Here is a 23040-nt window from a genome sequence, read left to right as displayed (position 1 = left end):
GTGCCCGGGGCCTTGCCTTCCCTCTCACCAGGCACAGTGAGTGGTGTGCCCAGGGCCTTGCCTTCCCTCTCACTAGGAACAGTGAGTGGTCACAGGGGCTCTGGGCTCCTCTGAATGCTCATGGAGCTTAATTGTCTTTGTTTCTGGCAAAAAAAAAAAAAAAAAAAAAACATATTCTGTGATTTCTTGGATAGTTTTAGGGTTTTCATAGGAAAAATGTAAATGGCACTGGTTTTCTTTTTGCCATAAGAGGGTACTGCTGGGAAATATTCTATTCAAAGAAAGGTTCTTTGTTTTTTAATTGAAGAGCTTTGACATCCCTCAGTGCTGATTGAACACCCTGTCCTTTCTTGAGAATTCCGTTTTTTTACATATGATGTAAGAGAAGTTTTTAACTACTTGCATGTGGGTTTACTCCTAGAGTGTATTTAAAAAAAAAAAAAAGTCAGGAAGTACTTAGAATGAATCTCTAGTACTAAGCATTTTTTATTTCTCAATAGTGTTTAAAAATAGCATTGTTTTCATTGTCCTAAGCTACCTAAAGGACTCATGCAATGTAAATATATAACATCCTAAAATGTATGTAGATATGTCTGCTTACCTGCCAATTTTGACTTGGGATGAATATTAACATTCATTTTCGTTAATTTCAGATGATCACCTAGGAAAGGGGAAGGGGAAAAGTATTAATGTTGAAGATCTTGATGTTTCTCAAGCAGTGAAGAGATGACACTTTCATTTGGGGCATTTTTTGTCTTAAAATTGTATGTATTAAATAAGTTATTTATTGTTCCAGTGTTACCAAAATGTACCACTAATATGTGTGTATTTTGTAGAAATTGGAGTTTTCTGCAAAAACACTTAGCCCTTCATGTTTTTCTGCACTTGTTAATAAAAGCTAACCGTCATCTAGCTTATTGGATTTGATGTGATATAAACTGAGTGTTCTTTTTAGGAAGTATTTTAAAGCTCCCTAACAACAACAACAACAAATTTGTGAGACGTGAAGGGGCTTTTTTGTACCTTGTACATTCTCCTAAAAAAAAGACAGGTCTTATAGCCATATGCTCTGAATTTCCTTCAGCTAGAATTATGTGGATTTGCAGGAAAAGTCAGTTTTTAAAAAATATTTTTTAATAAAACGACTAATTCCTATAAAGTTTAATTTTTTTTAACTAGCTATTTTTCACACAACCATTTACAATTAGGTTTAAATGCCTGAATTACTATCTAAAGTTGAACTTTTAAACTAGATAACAATGTACCTTTTCTTTCCTTAGAGCATTTTGGCTTCTACTGGAAGATTTAATTAAAAGGTAGAGGTGGAAATAATTGTTTTAATTTTGCTGTAAGTAAAACAAAGAGTTGATTTTATTATATAAAGAATGTGAAAGAAACATGAAGAGACAGGCTTTGGGAGAAATACCAAAAAGTACCTTTTAAAAGATGGCATTGTTTAAGGTCCATGTGGCCTTCAGTTGTGCAATAACAAGATGAGCTATGAAAGGGCCTACCCCTACTTACTTGGGCTCTTATTAAACATCAGTTTTATTCTTGGAATAGAACAATTGTCAGTGCTATCTCTAAAATGCTGCATTGATATTTATTAAAGAAGTTTTTATAAGGTAGAGTCTGCAGACTCATTTCACTGAGAACATCTATTATAGTAGACAGCTCCTGATTAGCGAAAGTCTTATGGTATATTCAGAATAAAACTTTGCACAGGTACCTGTACACTGACAACATTTAGCTTAAATGTTTTCCACAGGGAAGATTGATAAGGGTTTTAGTCAGTGAAACTGGTATTCTCTTCAGGGTGTTGATTCTGTGCAGTCTTTGACAATTACTGAATACAGAAAATCACTAAAATAATCCCCTTAAGCTGTACTTTTCAAGTCAGAGAAGTTTGACAGGCCCCGTTTGTGGCTAAAATCATATATACGTGTGGAAGTGTTATAAGGGCCCATTTCCATTTTTAAATGAAATATGTAATTTCTGATTAATATTATGAATGTCATTATATTGTATGTGGGAATATAAATATGTGAATTCTTCCTAGAGGGCTTGGTTTACATTCAAGGATGTTGGCAGTGGACAGTAGTTTACCTCAGAAATTGCAGTCATGCAAGACTAGATTAAGAAAGGATGCTGGAGTTTACAGTTTTGATTACTGATAGAAAATGATCAAAATGGAAGCTAAACAGGATTGTCACATGTAGTCCACAGTCCTTTCGTACGCATTATTCTGTAACTTGTTTGTACTTAGGCAACTTTTATACTTTAAATGTATCACTTAATAAAAAAAAATTTAAACAACTCACCTTTGTGTAAAGTATGTTCGTATCACTGTTCTGTCATCAATAGAGATACACCAAAGCCAGAAGAACAATTAGAGATGTTTCTCCAGGGCTTCTTTTGGGGTCCCCGGCAACCGTGTTGGGGGGTGTGGAATAAGGGTTGAGGAAGAGGGGAACCTTTCCTGATTTATGTGTATTTGGTGGCCATGATCACCTTGATAGGATGACCAGAGGCAGATTATCCAATAAGCAAGGTAAGCTTGTCTTTATTTACTAATCTGTAGTGAATAATTTACAATCTGTGACTGGGGCGGGTAACCCAGTAAGCAAGGTAAGCACGGGCTTACTTGTGATTACTGCAGATTAGTAATCACAAGTAAGCCCATACTTACCTTGCTTACTGGGTCATCTGCCCCCGACAGGGATTGTAAATTTGAAAAGAGGCTTTGATTCTGTAGGAAGGTGCTGTGGGGTTGGGAGAGAGACAGATGCCAGCCATACCTAGAAGCAGAATCTTTTTTTTTTTTTTTTTTTTAATTGTACTTTAAGTGAAAGTTCATAATTCAAGTCAGTTTCTCATACAAAAATTTATACACACATTGTTATCTGACCCTAGTTGCTATCCCTATACTGTGAGAGCACACTCCTCGTTTCCATCCCGGATTTCCCGTGTCCGTTCAACCAGCTTCTGACCCTCTCTGCCTTCTCATCTCGCTTCCAGACAGGAGCTGCCCATTTAGTCTCATGTATTTACTTGAGCTAAGAAGCACACTCCTCACGAGTATCACTTTATGTCCCATAGTCCAGTCTAATCTTCGTCTGAAGAGCTGGCCTCAGGAATGGTTTCAGCTCTGGGCCAACAGAGAGTCCGGGGGCCATGTCTTCCAGGGTCCTTTCAGTCTCAGTCAAACCATTAAGTCTGGTCTTTTCACTAGAATTTGAGTTCTGAACCCCACTTTTCTCCTGCTCCGTCAGTGACTTTCTGTTGTATTCCCTGTCAGGGCAGTCATTGGTGGTAGCCGGGCACCATCTAGTTCTTCTGGTCTCAGGCTGATGAAGTCTCTGGTTTATGTGGCCCTTTCTGTCTCTTGGGCTAATATTTTTCTCATGTCTTTGGTGTTCTACGTTCTCCTTTACTGCAGGTCAGTTGGGACCAATTGATGCATCTTAGCCACTCGCTAGCTTTTTAGACCCCAGATGCTACTCACCAAAGTAGGATGCAGAACATTTTCTTAATAAACTTTGTTACGCCAGTTGACCTAGATGTCCCCTGAAAGCATGGTCACCAGACCCCTGCACCTGCTACTCTGTCCCTTGAAGTGTTCGGTTGTATGTAGGAAACTTCTTAGCTTTTGGTTTAATCCTGTTGTGCTGACTTCCCCTGTAGTGTGTGTTGTCCTTCCCTTCACCTAAGATAATTCTTCTCTACTATCTAGTTAATACCTCTCTCCCTCCCTCCCCACCCTTGTAACCATCAAAGAATGTTTTCTTTTGTGTTTAAACCTTTTCTTGCGTTCTTATGATAGTGGTCTTACACAGTATTGGTCCTTTTGCGACTGACTAAATTCACTCAGCATAATGCCTTCCAGATTCCTCCATATTAAAAGATGTTTCATCGATTCATTGTTGTTCTTTATCATTGCTTAGTATTCTATTACGTGAATATACCATAATTTGTTTATCCATTCATCCATTGATGGGCACCTAGGTTGTTTCTGTCTTTTTGCTATCGTGAACAGTGCTGCAATGAACGTAGGTGTTGTATATGTCTATTCATGTGACGGCTCTTATTTCTCAAGGATATATTCCAAGGAGTGGGATTGCTGGATCGCATGGTGCTTCTATTTCTAGCTTTTTAAAGGAAGCGCCAAATCAATTTCCAAAGTGTTTGTACCATTTTAGATTCCCACCAACAGTGTATAAGTTTTCCAGTCTCTCTACTACCTCTCCGACATTTATTATTTTGTGTCTTTTGGATTAATGCTAGCCTTGTTGGGGTGAGACGGTATCTCATTGTAGTTTTGATTTGCATTTCTGTAATGGCTAATGATCACGAGTATTTCCTAATGTAGCTGTTAGCTGCCTGAATGTCTTCTTTGGTGAAGTGCCTGTTCATATCCTTTGCCCATTTTTAAATTGGGTTATTTGTCTTTTTGTTGTTGAGGTTTTGCAGTATCTTGTAGATTTTAGAGATTAGCTGCTGATCGGTTTTGTAGTAGCCAAAATTTTTTTCCCAGTCTGTAGGTTGTCTTTTTACTCTTTTGGTGAAGTCTTTTGATGAGCATAAGTGTTTGATTTTTAGGAGCTCCCAGTTACCTAGTTTCTCTTCTGCTGTTTGTGCATTGTTATTATGGTTCATATTCTGTTTATGCCATGTGTTAGGGCTCCTAGCGTCGTCCCTGTTTTTTCTTCCACGATCTGTATAGTTTTCGATTTCATATGTAGGTCTTTGATCCTTTTTGAGTTGGTTTTTGTGCATGGTGTGAGGTAGGGGTCTTGTTTCAGTTTTTTGCAGAGGGATATCCAATTATGCCAGCACCATTTGTTAAAGAGACTGTCTTTTCCCCAATTAACGAACTTTGGGCCTTTGTCGAATATCAGCTGCTCATAGGTGGGTGAGTTTATGTCTGGATTCTCAATTCTGTTCCATTGGTCTATGTATCTGTTGTACTGGTACCAGGCTGTTCTGACTACTGTGGCGGTATACTAGGTTCTAAAATCAGGTAGTGTGAGGCCTCACACTTTGTTCTTCTTCTTCAGTAATGCTTTACTTATCTGGGGCCTCTTCCCTTTCCATATGAAGTTGGTGATTTGTTTCTCCATCATCTTAAAAAATACCGTTGGAATTTGGATTGGGATTGCATTGTATCTGTAGATCACTTTGGGTAGAAATGACATTTTCACAATGTTGAGTCTAGAAGCAGAATCTTTGATGTGGTGGAAAAAAATGTGAAATTGTTCACTACAGATCGGTAACTAAACCTGTGCTTACCTTGCTTATTGGATAATCCTCCCCTGAGGATGGCACTGGTGGGGGCTGGTGGGGGCTGGTGGTGTCTGTCGTTGGGGGGACATTATTGTTATCTGGGGGCCATGTGTAGTTTGAAAAAGCATACTTGATATTACATTTTTGTATTTGGGAAAGAGAAAAACATCTATTTTCAAAATACTATGAGATTTTTATGATTATCCAAAAAGGAGGGAGTTCAGTTCTTTAAATAGTTGAGAAAACAAGAGACTTGACAGCAGCCACGCAAACAGACATGTACACCAGTATTCACTGCAGCACTATTCACAGTTGCCAGTAGGTGGAAACAACTGAACTGTCCATCAGCGTACGAATGAGTAAACAAAATGTGGTATATACGTACAGAGAGATACTACTCAGCCGTAAAGAGAAATGAAGTCCTGAAATAAGAATAGGCAAATGTATAGAGAACAAAGTTGATTAGTGGTTACTAGGGACAGGATGGACAGGGGAAAGAGAAGTCATTGGGAAGCAGTGAGTTTCTGTTTATGGTGATGGGAAATTTGGCAACAATTATGGGTGACGGTTGTACAACATGATTAATGTCATTGATATCACTAAATTGTATACCTGAAAAATGTTGAATTGGCAAATGTGTTATATATTTTTTTATAACAAAAAGTTGAGCAAATCTACTTTAGAAATGTCTATCCTCAGGGTTTATGAACAGTATCAATTTATTTAGTAGTTTAAATAGGTGTATGGGCTGAGATATTTAAAATAGTCAAAAGACAGATGTTCATGGGAAGGAAGTAGAAGTTCAGGACCTATCAAACTATTCTCATAGAATTGTCCTAAGTACATTGCTGGTGGTTTCTGTGGGGTTGTTGGGAGAAGTTATAGGAGAAAATTTAGATTTCCACAAAAACAGAGAATGGGAATTAGAAATGAAGACAGATTTGGGAAAAATGGAAATTAAAAACCTATAGCAGGAACTGAGGTGGCTTTTGAAAACAACAAATTTAAGCTTAGCGTATATGTTGGCATAGAACCAACTAAGGTTTATAATTATGTGCAAGAACACATTTGTGTGTGACTTATGCCTGTATGATTATGTAAAATTTAATGTCTTCTTTTAACCTAAAGTCAAGTGTGCATAAAGGGTTACCATTTGTGAGACTGTGCCTTTAAAGGCAGTTATGACAATGCTTCTCAACCACTTGGTTTTCCATAGTGATTTATTTTTGTAACAACACTTCTACAAGGATTGTGTGGTCTTTATTAATTTTTTAAAAATAAGAATGAGGTGAAAGTACTTTTATTGAGAAATTTGGGATCCTTCCTGAGATAGAGGTAGGAGTTCCCACGACAGCAGAGTTAGAAATTGGGTGATGAAGGAAAGAGCAATGTGTGACTTGTACCTGGACAGCCTTGTACCTGGAGAAGCATGAGGCCACTACGGATGAAACAAAAGTGCTTTTGTGCAAGCGAGTTGGAGCTGAGCCATGATCGTGGCCAGGAATAAAACCAAACCAAAACCTGTTGCCTTTGAGTCAATTCTGACGCATGGTGACCCTGTAGGACAGAGTAGAATTGCCTCATAGGGTTTCCAAGGCTGTAAATCTTTATGGAAGCAGACTGCCATATTTTTCTCCCATGGAGCAGTTGGTGGGTTTGAACTGTCAACCTTTTGGTAGGCAGCCGAGCACTTAGCCACTGCACCACCAGGGCTACTTATGGCCAACAGTGATATCCCTTTTTTTCACAGGGAGGAGCGTCCTATGCAGGTCTTGAACCGGATGGACTTGAATGCTGATACACTTTCAATAATTAAATCTTAAAGCACACGCAAGAATAAAGCACCCAATCTTTGACATTACTAAAAATTGGAGAGAATCACACTTTGAGGCTCTTTGAATTCGGGAGCAAAAGCAAAGATGTTTGACAAAAAGCCAGTCCAAGAAAGAAATTTCCCCTCCGCCATCTTGCTTCATGAGTTCCTGGAAACTCCCATTACATGGCGGCTCATGGAAAAGACAAGCCAAAGAAAATTACCTGTCAGTACTCAGTTAAAGGGACATTTTATTGAAAGTAACCTCTTTTCTCAATCTGAAAATAGCTAGCTTTTTGAATCATGTGAATTAAAATGGGCATCTAATTAGCATAACAATGCAGTTTCAAAGATTCAAGAGTATGAGCTGTATGCATTGGACAAATATTTAGTGAATGACTGTTACGTGCACATACTGCCCCTGGGTACTTCTAGAGTATACCAGAAAAGTATGGAGTGCTTTACATAAGGCTTTCACGTGTATTGACATTCTATATAACAGCCCAGCAGGGTAGTTGAGTAGAACGAGTAGATTCTGACCATCTTTGCTTGTCCTTGAGAAAACGGGCTCAGAGTAGTTCACTGACAATCCTGAAGCTGGCTGGCTGATGCTTAGCAGACGTGGGGTTAAAATCTTCAGCTTTTTCATGTATATACATGGACTCTATCAGACAGGCTGGGGTTAGAATTCCTGCTCCACCACTAACTAGCTGTGCCACTTTGGCCAGGTTATTTAACTTCTCCAAATATGGTTTCTCAACAGTAAAATAGGAAGAAAAAAACAAACTATAGGTTTATTAAAAGAATTATTATATTACATAATATACTATTATGAGATATAACCAAAAATACCAAACCCGTTGCTATTGAGTTGATTCCTACTCACGGCGACCCCATGTGTTACAGAGTAGAACTGAGTTCCATAGGGTTTTCTTGGCTGTAATCTTTATGGAAGCAGATTGCCAGGCCTTTCTTCCATGGCACCACTGGGTGGGTTAAACTGGAAACCTTTTGGTTAGTAGCCTAGTGCAAACTGTTTGTTTGCACTTATTATGTGAGATAATGCAGTAAAATTGTTACATAGCCTCCATTATTAATAACTTACTATATAAGTTTTTGAAAAATTACCAACAAGTTCTTTAAAGAATCAAATGCAACCCCTTTGGAAATAATGTCAATGCCTCTGGTGAAAATGCCAGTTCTTACCTTGAGGCCAGCAAGTTAGTTCCCGAGATCCTGCTCTGGATTATCTGTCCAGGATGGGAAGATGATGATCAACTTCAGTCCCCTCCTCCATTACTTCTTTGCTCCACATCATTTCTGTACTAATGCAGGGACAATTTCCACTCCTTTTACAGTGCAGACATTAAAAAGCACGTGGGAAAACAGCTTATTCATCATTTTCCAAAGAGGGTTATCCCTAACCTCCCCAGCCAGCTGAATACTGCCAGTTCATGCCTCTCTGATTTAGACCCACTGGGGGGCAGGGACCTGGGCTCAGTGTTTTCAGGGGTGGAAACCAGGTGAGTTTGATATTGGAGGGACAAGAGAGGAACCAAGAGTGTCTCAGGCAGAGCTCTGGTGAGAGGGCAGGGGTCCTGTAGGCAAACATTGGGCAGGGCAGGCATCTACTCACCATTACATCCTCCAGGCCTGGTGCAGCTCGACTTGGCTTCAGGTTTGAAGAGAGTACATAATAGCAACGAAGGTGCAGCGGTGTCATGTGTTCACTTACATGGCTCCTCTCAAAGACTGCTTACAAATAGCCCGAACATAGCTGTTGTTCTTCACACTTGATGGTTGGGGAAACTCTTAGAGGCACAGAGAGCTTCAGCTGGTCACCTGTCCTCAGCTAGAAAGTGGCACTGGTACAGTCAGACTCAGGCACCAGACACTACAGATCTGCCCTTAACCTGGGCCAATTCGGTGGGCCTTTCCCTTTAATGTCTCCACTCTGGAAGCGAATCATGACTCAGGCGTGGACTTGAGTCTCAGCACCAGTCAATAACTGTCCCAGTGAGAGCTTGGGCAACTTGCTGCACTCCTCTGGGGCCTCAGGTTTCCCACCTGCAAAATGGGACCATTAATAAAGATCCCTTTCTCACCTCACCTGGTTGCAAGGGAGGGGTGTTGGGTAAAACAGGGCGTGTGCCAAGCACAGAGCCTGGCAAGGGTTCCCTCCGCCCGCCACCCCGAACTCCCTTAACCCCCTCCCCAAACCCACTGACTTGAAGCAGCTGGGACCCACATGAGGCTGGGGGGGCCAAGGAGAGGGATCCCCTTTCCACCTCGCCGGGAAGCTGCAGCAGGCGGCGGGGTGAAAGGCCCCCTCCCCCGCGCCCTGCAGCGTCCGAGGCCGCTCGGCACCATATTTAGTCAGGGGGAGCTGGCAGCCGGGGGCTGGTATGCGGCACTGGGAATTCCTGCAGGAAGGAGCCTGCGCCTGCCCTTTTTGGGATGTCTCCCGCCCAGCGCCCCTCGCCCGCGGCTCCCGCCGCGCTCAGGGAGGGAGGACGGGCTCGGTCCGGGAACCTCGGATCCGGTGCCGGGTGGGAGCGGGGCGCCCTAGCTGCCGGCGGGTCCCCGGTCTGGCGCGGGGCCAGCCCACAGCCTCGACTGCCTTTTATGGCCTGTGTGTGCGGGCGTGTGACAGAGACGGGAGAGAGACGGGGAGAAGACGAGAGCCAGGGAGGAGAGAGAGGTATGGATCTAGAGACAGAGACAGAGCGAGAGACAGTGCGAGACATAGCGGAGAGATAGCAGAGACACACAGAGACAGTGATGGAAAGAGAGCCAGACCTAGAGCAGGAGACGCAGAGACAGTGAGGCGCGAGACAGCGTGAGACACATGGGAGAGACAGCAGAGAGAGACAATGATGGACAGAGAGACAGAGACAGACCTAGAGACAGAGCAAAAAAGGCAGAATGAGACAGCCAAAGAGACGGTAATAGAGACAAGTCAAACAGGAGGAAGGGGAGAGAGACTGAGACACACAGACACAAGGGAAAAAAGAGTGTACTGAGAGGGAAAGAGACAGGGAACGAAATTTTAGGCCGCTTCGTCCCCATCTGCAAGGATTTCTTGGGAGTGGAGTTGGGGGGCAGTTGAAGCAAACTTGCAAGCGCGGGGTGCTCCCTCACATTCTCTTTGGATCCTGACATGCACAATTGCAAATTACGTAATGATCACCCCTTCCCTATTTTGTAGTTGCGGACATTGACCCTCAAAGAGGCGAAATGACTTGCCCAAGGTTATGCAGCCAGCGAGTGGTCCACCCGGACGCCTGAAGGCACAGCAGAGGGACTTTTTTTGGTTGTGGTGGTGTGAGTGAGTGGGTGGGTGGGACTGGGTATGGCAAGTTGGGAAAGGGAAAAACTTCCCTTTCCTGCACAGTTCCCAGCAGCCGAGGGCTCCTGCTTTGCACTTTGCAAAGTTCACAAAATCCCCTTTCCCTGCGGTTCACGCAGCAGGGGGTGGGGGGATTGGTGTCAAGTTAGACCCACCTTCCTCCTCCCCCCGCCCCCATCCCTTGGTGAGGAAGAGGCTAAAGCCGGCGCAGCTGAAACCGACTCTGGAAGGACAGGGAAGAAATTCTCAAGCATTCCCTGTAGACGCTACTCGCCTGACCGCTTTCTCTACGGACCTAGAGTCTCGGTGGCTTCCCGGGCCCGGGGTGGGACACCCGGTCCAGTGCGCCCCGGCCCCTGGTGTCCGCTCCCGGGGTGCCCCCAAGAGCCTGAGCAAAAGCGGTGCTTCTCGGACCCTGCAGGGGGCGCTGCAGAAGGTGCAGCACGGGACCCTCCCCCAGTCCGCCCCCGTCGGCCGCCTCCTCTTTCCCACCCGGGGGCAGCGCCGAGGGTATATAGAGAGGCGTCCGAGGCGAGCAGGGAGATTTGGACGCCCCAGCCTGGGAGGTGCGCCGGGTCTGGGTTCTCCACCCAGCTTCTTCTCTGCTCTTCCCCCAGTTGGAGATCTGTAAGTAGTGGTGGTCATCTGGGGGAGACTAGGTGGGAGGTTTGAGGGTCCTACAGGGCATCCTAGAGGGGCTAGGGGGTTGGGGTTCACTATTTTAATTTCTCAATGCCCCATCATCCTAGATTTTCCCCAGACCAGTATCACCTTGAGGGTACTTGTTAAAGATATTGATGCGGTGTCCAACTCCAAATGAATCAAAAATTTCCAGAAAAACAGTTTTGTTTGTTTTTCGTTTTAATTAAGAAGTCCCAGCTGATTCTTTTTAAGGAGGCAAATCTGGGAGGCACGGCTGCTCACTAGAAATCTCAACCATCCAGCTTTGGTCAATGAGACTTCCAGTCTTTACTGTAGGCACGGAAAAGAAACTTCACAGAGAAGTCATTTGCTATCACACGGGCAGGCAGAGTGGCGATCCAAGTGGATTTGGAAGCGTTACCTAGTTATGTTGGTAATGTGTTAAATCAGTTAAGAACACATGGACATATCTATGCTGGATAGAAAAGTGGTGTAAGGCTCATTTTGATCCAATTCATTTATTACAGCCCAGTTTGCTTCCAGACCCACCCTCAATTCCTCTACAGATTTAAGAACTCATCCAGGTTGACCTCAGGGCTCTCAGATACCCAGGTGACCTGAAAACCGTCATTTGTCTTGGTGCGCTGAAGGTGCATCCAATAAGAGTGAGATCTGCACAGTTTCTTGTTGTAGCTGCCGTCCAGTTGGCCCTACTCATGGCAACCCCGTGTGTTATAGAGTAAAACTGTTCCATAGGGTTTTCATGGCTTAATCTTTGTGGAAGCAGTTAGCCAGGCCTTTCTTCCACGGAGTCGCTGGGTAGGTTTGAACCACCAACCTTTGGGTTAACAGCCGAGTGCAAACTGCTGGCGCCCCCCAGGCTCCTCTCCTGGCAGAGCAGCAGCTACAAATGTTACTCTTTTGCCCAACAATGTGGGCAAAATGAGACTGTGGCTACTGCCCTCTGTAAATTTTCTCCCAGAGCAGAGAGTTGGTGGGGATTTTGCTGCTTGAGGAAATGCACCATTTGAAGCCGTGCTTATCAGGAAGCGAATGTTTAGAAACCCCAGGTATGAGCATTTGGTTACAGTATCAAGAACTGATGAGATTAATTTGCAAACTGTCCAGGGTTTGGCAAGGGGAAGGCAGGCTGACTGTCGGTAAACTGCTTTGCATAGTTTTGTTTGGTGCAGTCTTCTTGATTTGTTTGGTTTGCTTAAAGACACTATTTTAGAGTTTTTTTAAAGAGAGGGAGCTTGAAGATGCTGAACTGAAAGTCATTTGATGACAGCTGTAAAATATGATGTTCAGTATCATTGGAAGGAAAACCAGCGTTTCTCTGGTGCCTTCTCAAAGAGGTAACTCCTATTGATGCAGTTCTCCATGCCAGGCACTGTAGCAACGTTTGACATAATGTATCACATGTACCCATTGCAACAATCTTATGAGGGTTGTGTTAGGGTGCCTGTTTAATATATAAAACAGCTGAGGCTCAGAGAGGTTAAGTAACTTGCTCAATGTCACATAGCTAGTACATGGTGGAACCCATTCCTGGGTCTGTCTGATGCCAAGTTTATGCCCTTGATCCCATCATTCTTTTTCTTTACCATGGACAAAAACCTCTTGTTGGAGTCAGGTTTCTGGTGGGACCCGAAGTTTCTAGCAAGGCAAGTGTTTATCATCTTCTCTTTGAAGAAAACATAAACTGACCTTTTGTAAATTTAAAATAAAATGTACTGTTTTTCCCCTGGTGGTAGTGTAATCTAGTTGGAGTTCATGACCTTAGGTGGGTTACTGTCCCTCAAGTCCAAACTAGCTGGGCCTTCTAGAAGCTTCCAGGTCTCGCCTTGTAAACATGATTTTTTTTTTTCCTATATCAGGTCTGAAATAGGCGTGTTATTCAGTACAAGGTGTTTGTTAAGGATTTGTTATTACTTTTCTGTGCGAGGCCTGAGATTGAGGCAAACATGCCCATTTATGGAAGCATTTTCCATGAGGCCATCCCTGGCCCATTGCAAATGACCCAGCCTGCATCCTTGTTGGTTGTGGCTCTGAGGATTTCTCTGCCAAGCTTGTCCTTCTCATTCAGGAACAAGTGTGGGAGCCCCAAGGTGAAGATATTTGTGAGGAAAGAGGGACAATTTTTTCCTACCCCTCTTAGTTAGAAATTTCATTTGAACCCTAACAGGTGGATTTTATGCTTTATGCACAGCTATGTAATTCTAAAATCAGATATGCATTTGGTTTTCTGGAAAACCAAGTCCAATTTTAAATCCACTGGACTCATAGCCTGTTGCAAGCAAATTTAGAAAGCATCTACATTGGCCTCCCCAACCCTCAGTCTTCCCTCATCTCTAAATGAGGCTAATGAGAAGAGCTAGTGTTTGTGTTTTTGCCAGGCAGCACGCGATACCCTCTCTGTCCGTTATGCTACGGAGTCTTCACAACAGCTCTTCAGAGTAGATGCTATTATTACTGGCCTTATTTTGGAAATGTGATATCTGAATACCGTAACTTGTTCAAGCTAGCTTGACTAGTCAGTGAAGAAGACAGGATTCTACAAAGCTAGCTACTTACCATAAGGCCCCGTTGGGAGGACTAAATGAGATAATATGTATCAGGCTCTTAGCACAGTACCTAGCCCCTGGCAAATTTTAGTAGACGGTTATTAATAACAAACATGACCAGAGATGTTAAGCAGCTTGCTCAGTGTGGCACAGATGGTATGTGGCAGAACCAAGAAGCCGGTGTGTGGTCTTTCTGTAAAGGAGAAGCTTGACCCTAATTTATCTTTTGTGTTATCTCTTTCCATAAATCCAATTCCTCTTTGGGCTACAAATGGGGATTAGAATCTTCTTCCACTCTAATTTAGCCACATCTCTTCCTCACCCATGTCAGGACTGTTGCAGATTCTAGTTATGTTAGCCCATCTGGGGTTTATCTAGGGTTGCTGTGGTGGAGTTCCAGAGCTCACCTGTGACAGGAGAAGCCTGTCTGCTTTTTACAGTGGTCCTTTTTGCTCCCTGGGTCTCCTCCCACTACTCCTCATCTTTAAACATGTTTAACCACGGCCACGTCATCGGGGAAGGACTGAGTTTGGAGAAGGCCAGGCAAGAACTTGAAGAGACTTTTGTATGCGAACAGAAGGCCTGAGGAAGGAGGTTGTTCGGCATGCTGTTCCAGAGGAGAGTCGTCTATCTTTGACCTCCACCAAGGATTTCAGGGGCTTAGGAGGAACCGGTACCAGATGCCGTGGAGCCAACTTCCAAATCATGGCAACCCCGCGGGTGTCAGAGTAGAACTGTGCTCCATAGGGTTTCCAATGGCTGATTTTTCAGAAGTAGATTGCCAGGCCTTTCTTCCGAGGTGCCTCTGGGTAGACTTGAACCTCCAACCTTTCAGATAGCAGCCAAGCATGTTAACAGTTTGCACCATCCAGGGACTCCTTAGGAGGGACAGCCCTCATCAAAGTCAGTGATAAATGGTTGTAGGACTTGCGTGTTCATTCACGCAGACGTGAACTTGCCATACTGACTATACCTGCTCCTCGCCTTCCCTGGTGAAGCATACAGCAAATGACAGAGAATCTCAGAGGAGTCAGTGTCTGAGAGCACAGGGGTCATTATGGCCACCCCCCAGCCTCCAGGCAGAATGTCTTTCTCCCTGTTATTCTTTCCCCTCCTCAAACCCCTTTCCATCTCTAGATGTAATCATGGTTAAGGTATTTTTGTGTATCCTTCCAAAACTTTTCCATGTCAAATCTTCCTTTTTTACACAAATATTGGCATTCTGTAGGAGTCCCTGGGTGGTACAAACGGTTAATGCACTTGGCTGCTGACTGAAAAGTTAGAGGTTCAAATTCCTCCAGAAATGCCTCAGAAGAAAGGCCTGGTAATCTATTTCTGAATCAGCTACTGAAAACCCTATGAGCACAGTTCTACTTTGACACAGTTGGGGTTGCCATGAGTCAAAATCGTCTCAATGACAACTGATTTGGTTTTTGTAGATCAGATTTTTTACTTAATGACATATCTTAAATATCTTTCTGTATCAACATGTTTTAGCTTTTCCTTTGCACCAGCTACATAATACTCTAGCATATGGAAGTATTTAACCTCTTACTTTGGAGTCCTGGTGGCATAGTGGTTAAGAGCTCGGCCACTGACCGAAAGGTCAGCAGTTCAAATCTACTAACCGCTCCTTGGAAACCCTATGGGGCAGTTCTACTCTGTCCTGTAGGGCCACTATGAGTCAGAATTGACTCGACAGCAATGGGTTTGGTTTTCTGGAACCTCTTACTTCTGCCCTTATTGAAATATACCAGGTTTATTCCATCATTACTTATAAATAATGCTTCAGGGAACGTCCTTGTGTATCTATTCTTGTCCAATTATATGAGTTCTTCTGTAGGATAAATTCCCAGCAATCCAATTGCTAAGTTAAAGGGGTTGCACATTTAAAATTGATACGGCTAAATGACCCTCTAAAACATTGTACATTCAAGCTTCTAAGAGCCACATATGAGAGTATATATTTATTTTAATCTGGGCTGGCTATGCTAGAGTTGTAAGATACAAAACACAATGGGGCTTTTTGGGCAAGAAATGACCAGTTATGTATTCCAAGAGTCTACTGCATGGGGGCTACAATACAATTGTTAACCAAGTGCATTTTGTTGGAAGAAAAAAAAATTAGATTTCTAATTGAAATAACTTCCTTCTAGAGTTACTTAAAAAAATTAATATTCAAATGAGTTAGGCAAATGGTGCAAGGCAGTAGCGAAGTGACAGATTTTCCTATCACCTTCTCCTTGGGACCAGATCCTTGGCGGTAGGGGGTGAGGATAGTGGGGGAGGGGCAGGGGGTAGGACCATCAAGCAAGAAAGGGATTTTCTGCAGAGTCAATTGGTATCAGACAGATCTGGGTTCAAATCCTGGCTCCAACTTTTACAAGTGAAGGCCTTCAATTTAGTTTATCTTTCAGGGCGTCAGTAGTCTTAGGAGTAAAATGGGCATAATAAATATTCTCCCTTGCCTAGCACTTACGAGACATATGGAGATGGTGTATATAAACTGCCTGATGAATAGATAGCGTTGTTGTAATACGTATGCCGTTGAGTTGTTTGACTCATAGTGACCCCATAGGACAAAGTACAACTGCCCCATAGGGTTTCTTAGGCTGTAATCTTTACGGAAGCAGGCTGCCACATCTTTTTCCCTTGGAGTGGCTGGTGGGTTTGAACCTCTAACCTTTTGGTTAGCAGACGAGCACTTAACCACTACACCACAGGGTTCCGAAGGAATTGCTAAACCAAACCAAATCCATTGCCATTGAGTTGATTCTAAGTCATAATGATCCTATGTGTTACAGAATACAACTGCTTCATAGGATTTCCTAGGCTGTGATCTTTACCAGAGTAGATCCCATGTCTTTCCTCCTGCAGAGCCACTAGTGGGTTCGAACCACCGACCCTTCAGTTTGTAGCCAAGTGCGTAATCATTGCACCACCAGGGCTCCTTTGACAACTAGAAGAGGCCCAATAAATAGAATGGTGAATATTAATAACAGAATGGTGAATATTAATAACAGATTCAGAGTTCAAATAGCCTCCTGCGGCCAATTTGGGGCCCTGAGAAGTGGTGCCTCTAGAGTGTCCAGACCCTCTCCATGCCCCGCTCTGCAGACCTGGCTTCTCCCCACTTCTGGGCCATCTCTCTGCTTATGCTCCGAGACACTGAACCAGCTTCTCCTCTGCACAGATTCTTCCAGCTGGTGGGTAGTGTTTCAGCTCTGGCGCAGAGAGCTTTTGTTTTGCCTAGTTAGTTGCCGTTGAGTTGATTCCGACTCATGGCAACCTTATGTGCAATGGAACTAAATGTTACCCAGCCCTGAGCCTTGCTTATAATCACTGGCATGTTTGAGTCCATCGCTGGGGCCCTTGTGCCAATCCATCTCACCAAGGGTCTCCCTGGCCCTCACTGACCCTCTACTTCACCAAACACGATGTCCCCTCCAGTGATTGGTCTTTCCCGATGGTGTGTCCAAAGCAAGTGAGTTGGACAATGTTCTGTTGTGATCCATAAGGTATTTATTGGCTGATTTTCAGAAGTAGATTGCCAGGCCTTTCTTCCTAGTCTGGAAGCTTCACTGAAACCTGTCTATCTGGGGTGACCCTGCTGGTATTTGAAATACCGGTGGCATAGTGTTCAACATCACAACAATGTGCAAGCTACCGCAGTGTGACGAACTGACAGATGGGTGGTGGTTGGGTTTTCCTGCAGAGCATTCAAAGGGTGAGCAATAATTTAACTTTTTCTTTGGTGGGTATTGGTATTTTTATACCGAAATTCAGACTTCTGGGTCTGTTGAAAATCTGACCATACAGGGCCGACATTCTCACTAGTGACCACGGCTGGAGTCGAGAAGCTACCAGCCTCTCTGGCAGACGACAGGACTCTGGCCTGATTCACTCTATTGTTCATTGGCCCTCCGGGCGCATTTGGGTTCGTGTCTCTAGTCCATATCCTCGAGCTGGTGGTTTGTCAGTGAAATCCTGAGGGAAGTTGTTGACGGGGTTTGGAGCATTCTATTTATTTTTAAATTAATGCTGAAGCAGAGAGGAGCAAGATATTTTACCCATGAATTCCTCTGGGTACATAAATTCCATGGTAATACAAATGAGCTTCCTAAAGCAGCTGAATATCCCAATTAGTCCAGTTTCAACCTTTTAATCTAGAACCAAAACCCATTGCCGTCGAGTCAATTCTGAATTCTAGTGACCCTACAGGACAGAGTAAAACTGCCCCATAGGGTTTCCAAGGCTGTAATATTTATGGAAGCAGACTGCCACATCTTTCTTCCATGGAGTGGCTGGTGGGTTCAAACCGCTGACCTTTTGGTTAACAGCCTAGTGCTTTAAACACTACACCACTGTAAAATGTTAGTTAGGCCAGCCCTTCATTTTTTTTCCCCCAAAAGGTAAAACTCAAGGCCCAGAGAGGGAGAGTAACTTGCCCAGTCACCCAGAGAGTTAGGGGCAGAGCTGGGACTTGTAACTCAAGGCCTCATGGTCTTACAGAAGCTAGCAAAAAGCTTGTTTCTTGCTCAAAGAGTGACGTAGTGAGTCATTGGTAATGAAGTCATGGCTGTGTACATGGCTGATACTCTCAGATGTGCATCATACCAGTAGTTAGAGTCCTTTGCTTTCATCATATTTTTGTATTTATTTTATTTTTGTTGTTGAGAATATACACAGCAGACCATACACCAGTTCAACAATGTCTACATGTACGGTTCAGTAACATTGATTACATTCAAGTTGTGCAACCATTCTCACCCTTCTTTTCCTAGTTGTTCCTCCTCCATTAACATAAACTCACTGCCCCCTAAGTTTCCTATCTAATCTTTTGAGTTTCTGTTGTCTATCTGATCCCATATAGATAGATCTTAAAAGAACATAATGCTCAAGGCAGACATGTTTTACTAGTTAAGCCAAACTATTGTTTGGTTTTAAGAAGACTTCAGGGAATATTTTTGATGTGTGACTAATTGCCTCCATAAACAACTGCTTCCTCTGCCATGAGACCAGAGGAAAAGGATGGTGCCCAGTTACCATTACTGAACATTTTGATGAAAGAGTCTATAGAAGAGTCCTATTCAAAAGGGGGGAAAATGCAGAAAAGAATTTCAAATTCTTATAGACTCCAGACTTTCTGGAGCCATGGAGGCTGGATAAACCCCCTGAAACTATTGCCCCTGAGATAATCTTTAAAGCTTAAATCATCAAAACTTTTGAGGGCAGCCTTTGATCAATGAACTGTGCTTAGTGTCCATCAGATCTGTGTAATAATTCTGAAGATGTTCTTTCAGTCCTTGGAGTTGACACAGGACGTTGGACCTGGGGGTGGTGGAGGGAGGATTGGCAAGGATGGAACAAGATTGGTGGAAAGTCTCCTTGAGATTGGGCCAACTGGTGGTCTGTCTCTTGTATGATGTGTTCACACTCCACTCACCTGTCTGACCTTTTGCAGTGAGTCTTCCAGGTTGATGTTGACTAAGTAACAACTTTCCTCAGCTTTGCCTTTCCCAATAGAGCCCTTGCTTTTACTCTAAAGCCACTGGGGGCAATTTTTGCCCCACCAGGGACATCAGGCAATGTCTAGAGACATTTTTTAAAATTTTATTCATTTTGTTGTTGTTGTTGAGAATATATACAGCAAAACATATACCAATTCAACAGTTTCTACATGTACAATTCAGTGACATTGATTACATTCTTCTAGATGTTCAACCATTCTCATCTTCCTTTTCTGAGTTGTTCTCCCCATTAACATAAACTCACTGCCCTCTAAGGTTCCTATCTGATCTTTTGAGTTGCTATTGTCAGCTTGATTCCATATAGATAGTTCTTAAAAGAGCATAATGCTCTTTTTTTACTAGTTAAGCTAAACTATTGTTTGGTTTTAAGAAGACTTTTGGGAATATTTTTGATTTATTTTTAAACATTATCTCAGGGCAATAGTTTCAGGGGTTCATCCAGCTTTCATGGCTCCAGAAAGTCTGGAGTCCTCTGGAGACATATTTGATTGTCATGACTAGGGGGTGCTATTGGCATCTAGTGGGTGAGGCCAGGGATGCTGTTAAATATCCTGCAATGCACAGGACAGCCCCCTACTACAAAGAATTATCCGATCCAAAATGTCTATAGTGCCAAGGTTGAGAAATCCTGCTCTTAAGCAAGAACCCCAGTGTGGTGCAGAAGAGCATGCTTTGCTTCAGCACATGGAGAATTCTATTTATTGCTGGCATGATGCTCTCTGATCGCTGTTGCAAGCTGGCATGCTATTTTTCTTTCCTCCCTATGCCTTTCCTAATACCTGACCTGACAACTTGTGCTTGATTTTCACGACTCGAAATTTACAAAACTCAGCGCTCTGGGTGCACTCTGAGGCAAGTCCTTACGACAACACAACCAAGTCACCTGGAGCCTTCGGGTTGCCAGGATTGATTCGGAAGTGTCCCTAGTGTGCCTCTGCCCTTCTGTCCTCAAGTTCTCTTCCTGTCTTGGAAGAGGAAGACAAAGCACAAAAGGAGGCTTGTTTTGACAATATTTCTTTATTCAGGCACTAGCCATGCCGTGATAGACAAGTTACTTAACCTCTTTGTGCCTCAGTTTCTTCATCTGTAAAGCAGAGATAATGGTGCATCTCATAAGGTTCTTGAGAGGATTAAATGAGATAATATCTGGCACTCTGTAAGACCAAAGAAAAATTGATGCCTTTGAATTATGGTGTTGACAGAGAATACTGAATATACCGTGAACTGCCAGAAGAATGAACAAATCTGTTCTGGAAGAAGTACAGCCAACATGCTCTTTAGAAGCGAGAATGGTGAGACTTTGTCTCACGTACTTTGGACATGTTATCAGGAGGGACCACCCTGAAGAAGGACATCATGCTTAGTAAGGTAGAGGGTCAGCAAAAAAGAGGAAGACCCTCAACAAGATGGACTGACACAGTGGCTGCAACAACGGGCTCAAGCATAAGGATTGTGAGGATGGCGCAGGACAGGCAGTGTTCCGTTCTGCTGTGATTAGGGTCGCTATTAGTTGGAACCAACTCGACGGCACCTAACAACAACAACAATACTCTATAAGATATAGCAGCTAGTATTAATAAGTCCCTGGGTGGGGCAAATGGTTTGTGCTCAACTATTAACTGAAAGGCTGGCGGTTTGAACCCACCCAGTGGCACGATTTGCTTCTGTAAAGATTATAGCCAAGAAAATGCTATGGAGAATTTCTACTCTGTAATACATGGAGTCGCCATGAGTCAGAAATGACTCAATGGCAACCGATTTGTTTGTTTTGCTTTATTAATATCAATGAGGGCAGTGGCTGTTCAGTGGTAGAGACCTGGTTCAATTCCCAGACAATGCACCTCAGGCTCGGCTACCACCCAACTGTCAATGGAAGCTTGCGTGTTGCTATGAGGCTGAAGAGGTGCCAATGGAGATTCAAGACTAAGACAGACTAGGAAGAAAGGCCTGGCAATCTACTTCTGAAAATGAGCCATTCAAAACCCTATGGATCACGACAGTCTGATCCTATTGTGCATGGGGTGGCCATGAGTCACTAATATTAGTATTATTAATTTGCTAGGCTCATTGAACTTTCTCAAGGGCAAAGTGAGCTCTCTGGGAAGTTAATTGGTGTTTGGTAGGAGAAGAGTTCCGTGGCCAAATGTGGTTTCGGGAGCCTCTGGGCTTGAAGGGAGGAGCCATGGTGGCACAGTGGTTAAGTGCTTGGCTGCTAACCAAAAGGTTGGAAGTTGGAACCCACCAACAGCTCCGTGGGAGAAAAGACTTGGTGATCTGCTTCCGTATAGATTATGAAACCCTATGGAGCAGTTCTATTCTGTCGTATAGGGTCTCTGTGAGTAGGAATTGACTTGACGGCAACAGGATGGGGTTGGGGAGTGCTTTGAAGGAATCAAGTTGCTTTGGGATTTCAGGACCTGCCAGAGCCTTGGAAGTGTGCTGTGCATCTCTGTGAGGGAGAGGGAATATGTAGCACTTTCAAAGTGGAGTCGACTGTAGACCAGTTTTGAAAAGTTTCCTAACTTCCCTGATTTCCACCCCACTTCTGCATATTTCAGGGGATTAGGGTTCCAAGGAAAACTCTCTGGGAAATGTCATTCTAGCATGAATCTGAGCAAGCTTCCCTTGTCCTGTCTTCCTTTGACCAAGGCAGAATTCACACATCATAACTGTCAGAGGCATCAAAGATGTGGGAAGCAAGCCAGTCTCTCTCTCTCCTTTTTTGGACAGAGATTCTTTGTGTTTGATTTTGTCTGTGATTTTAGTTGTAGATTAGACAGGTTCCTGGCAATGGGGATTTTTGTGTCCTTTTATTTCTTTTTCATTTTTTATTGTGTATTAGGTGAAAATTTACAGAGCAAATTAGTTTCCCATTCGATAGTTTAAACATAAAGTGTTCCATGAGAATGATTTCATTCCCCACAATGTGTCATAACTCTCCCCATTTCCATCCTAGGTTCCCCATTTCCTTTTGTCCTGGTTTTCTATCCCTTCTTACCTTCTCATCTTTGCTTTTGGGCAAATGTTGCCCTTTTGATTTCGTATAATTGATTGTTCTAAGGAGCATGTTCCTCTGGGGTGTTATCGTTTATCTTATGGGCCTGTCTATGGTTTGGCTGAAAGGTAATCTCCAGGTGTGGCTTTCATTACAGTTCAGAAGGGTGTCTTAGGGCCATAGTCTCGGGTTTTTTGTGAATTTGATTTTTTGTTCTACAGTTTTCTCCCACCCTGTCCAGGACGCTCTTTTGTGATCCCAGTCAGAGCAGTCAGTCTGGAAGCTGGGCACCATCTAGTTCTTCTGGTTTCAGAGTCATATAGGCTGTGGTTCATGTGGTCCATTAGTCCTTTGGACTAATTGCTCCCTTGAGTCTTCTTTACTCTCCTTTGCTCTGGACAGTAAGAAACCAGTAGATGTATCTTAGGTGGTCACTAGCAAGCTTTTAAGACCCCAGATGCTACTCACCAAAGTAGGATGCAGAACTTTGTCTTGATGAACTATGTTGTGCCAATTGACATAGATGTCCCCCAAGTCTATGGCCCTGCACCTTTGAGCCTAGGAACTTCATCCTGCTGGGTATTTGTCTATGTCTAAGAAGTTCCCTGACTGTGGCCCTTGTGTGCTCTATTGTCTATATGAATGTATAGGCAGCACCTACAGTCATGTATGTAGAAATATCCACCACCAAACCTAAAAAATTATGGAATGCTTCACGAATTTGCATGTCATCCTTGTGCAGGGGCCATGCTAATCTCTGTATCATTCCAATTTTAGTATATGTGCTGCTGAAGCGAGTACCTTTTATTTATTTTTCTGTTGTATTTATCGCTGGCTTCTTTTTTTTTTTTCTGACTTTT

The 23040-nt window shown here is 43.3% G+C and overlaps 2 protein-coding genes and 1 non-coding gene across 4 annotated transcripts in view; 2 read left to right on the top strand and 1 right to left on the bottom strand.

The window, feature by feature from the left end:
- Positions 1-2318, top strand: part of CEP20 (centrosomal protein 20) — a 49377-nt gene extending 47059 nt beyond the window's left edge. The window contains exon 5 of the mRNA XM_004373286.2: positions 654-2318. Coding sequence (XP_004373343.1) covers positions 654-730 — 77 coding nt within the window. The 3' untranslated portion in view covers positions 731-2318. The remainder of the gene's footprint in view (positions 1-653) is intronic.
- Positions 2319-11027: 8709 nt separating this feature from the next.
- The window catches only part of MYH11 (myosin heavy chain 11), a 147266-nt gene continuing 135253 nt past the window's right edge, over positions 11028-23040 (top strand). For both annotated transcript variants that reach the window (XM_004373283.1, XM_004373282.1), the window contains exon 1: positions 11028-11072. The gene's annotated coding sequence lies outside the window, so the exon portion shown is untranslated. The remainder of the gene's footprint in view (positions 11073-23040) is intronic.
- On the bottom strand, positions 22878-22981 carry LOC111820020 (U6 spliceosomal RNA). Its single transcript, XR_002823581.1, has one exon. It is a non-coding gene; the product is annotated as a U6 spliceosomal RNA (small nuclear RNA).

The sequence above is a fragment of the Trichechus manatus genome, unplaced genomic scaffold, assembly GCF_000243295.1.
Source record: "Trichechus manatus latirostris isolate Lorelei unplaced genomic scaffold, TriManLat1.0 scaffold00024, whole genome shotgun sequence".
Classification (NCBI taxonomy): Eukaryota; Metazoa; Chordata; class Mammalia; order Sirenia; family Trichechidae; genus Trichechus; species Trichechus manatus.
The sequence above is the reverse complement of the archived record's forward strand: the minus strand, read 5'-3'. Positions and strand labels throughout refer to the sequence as shown.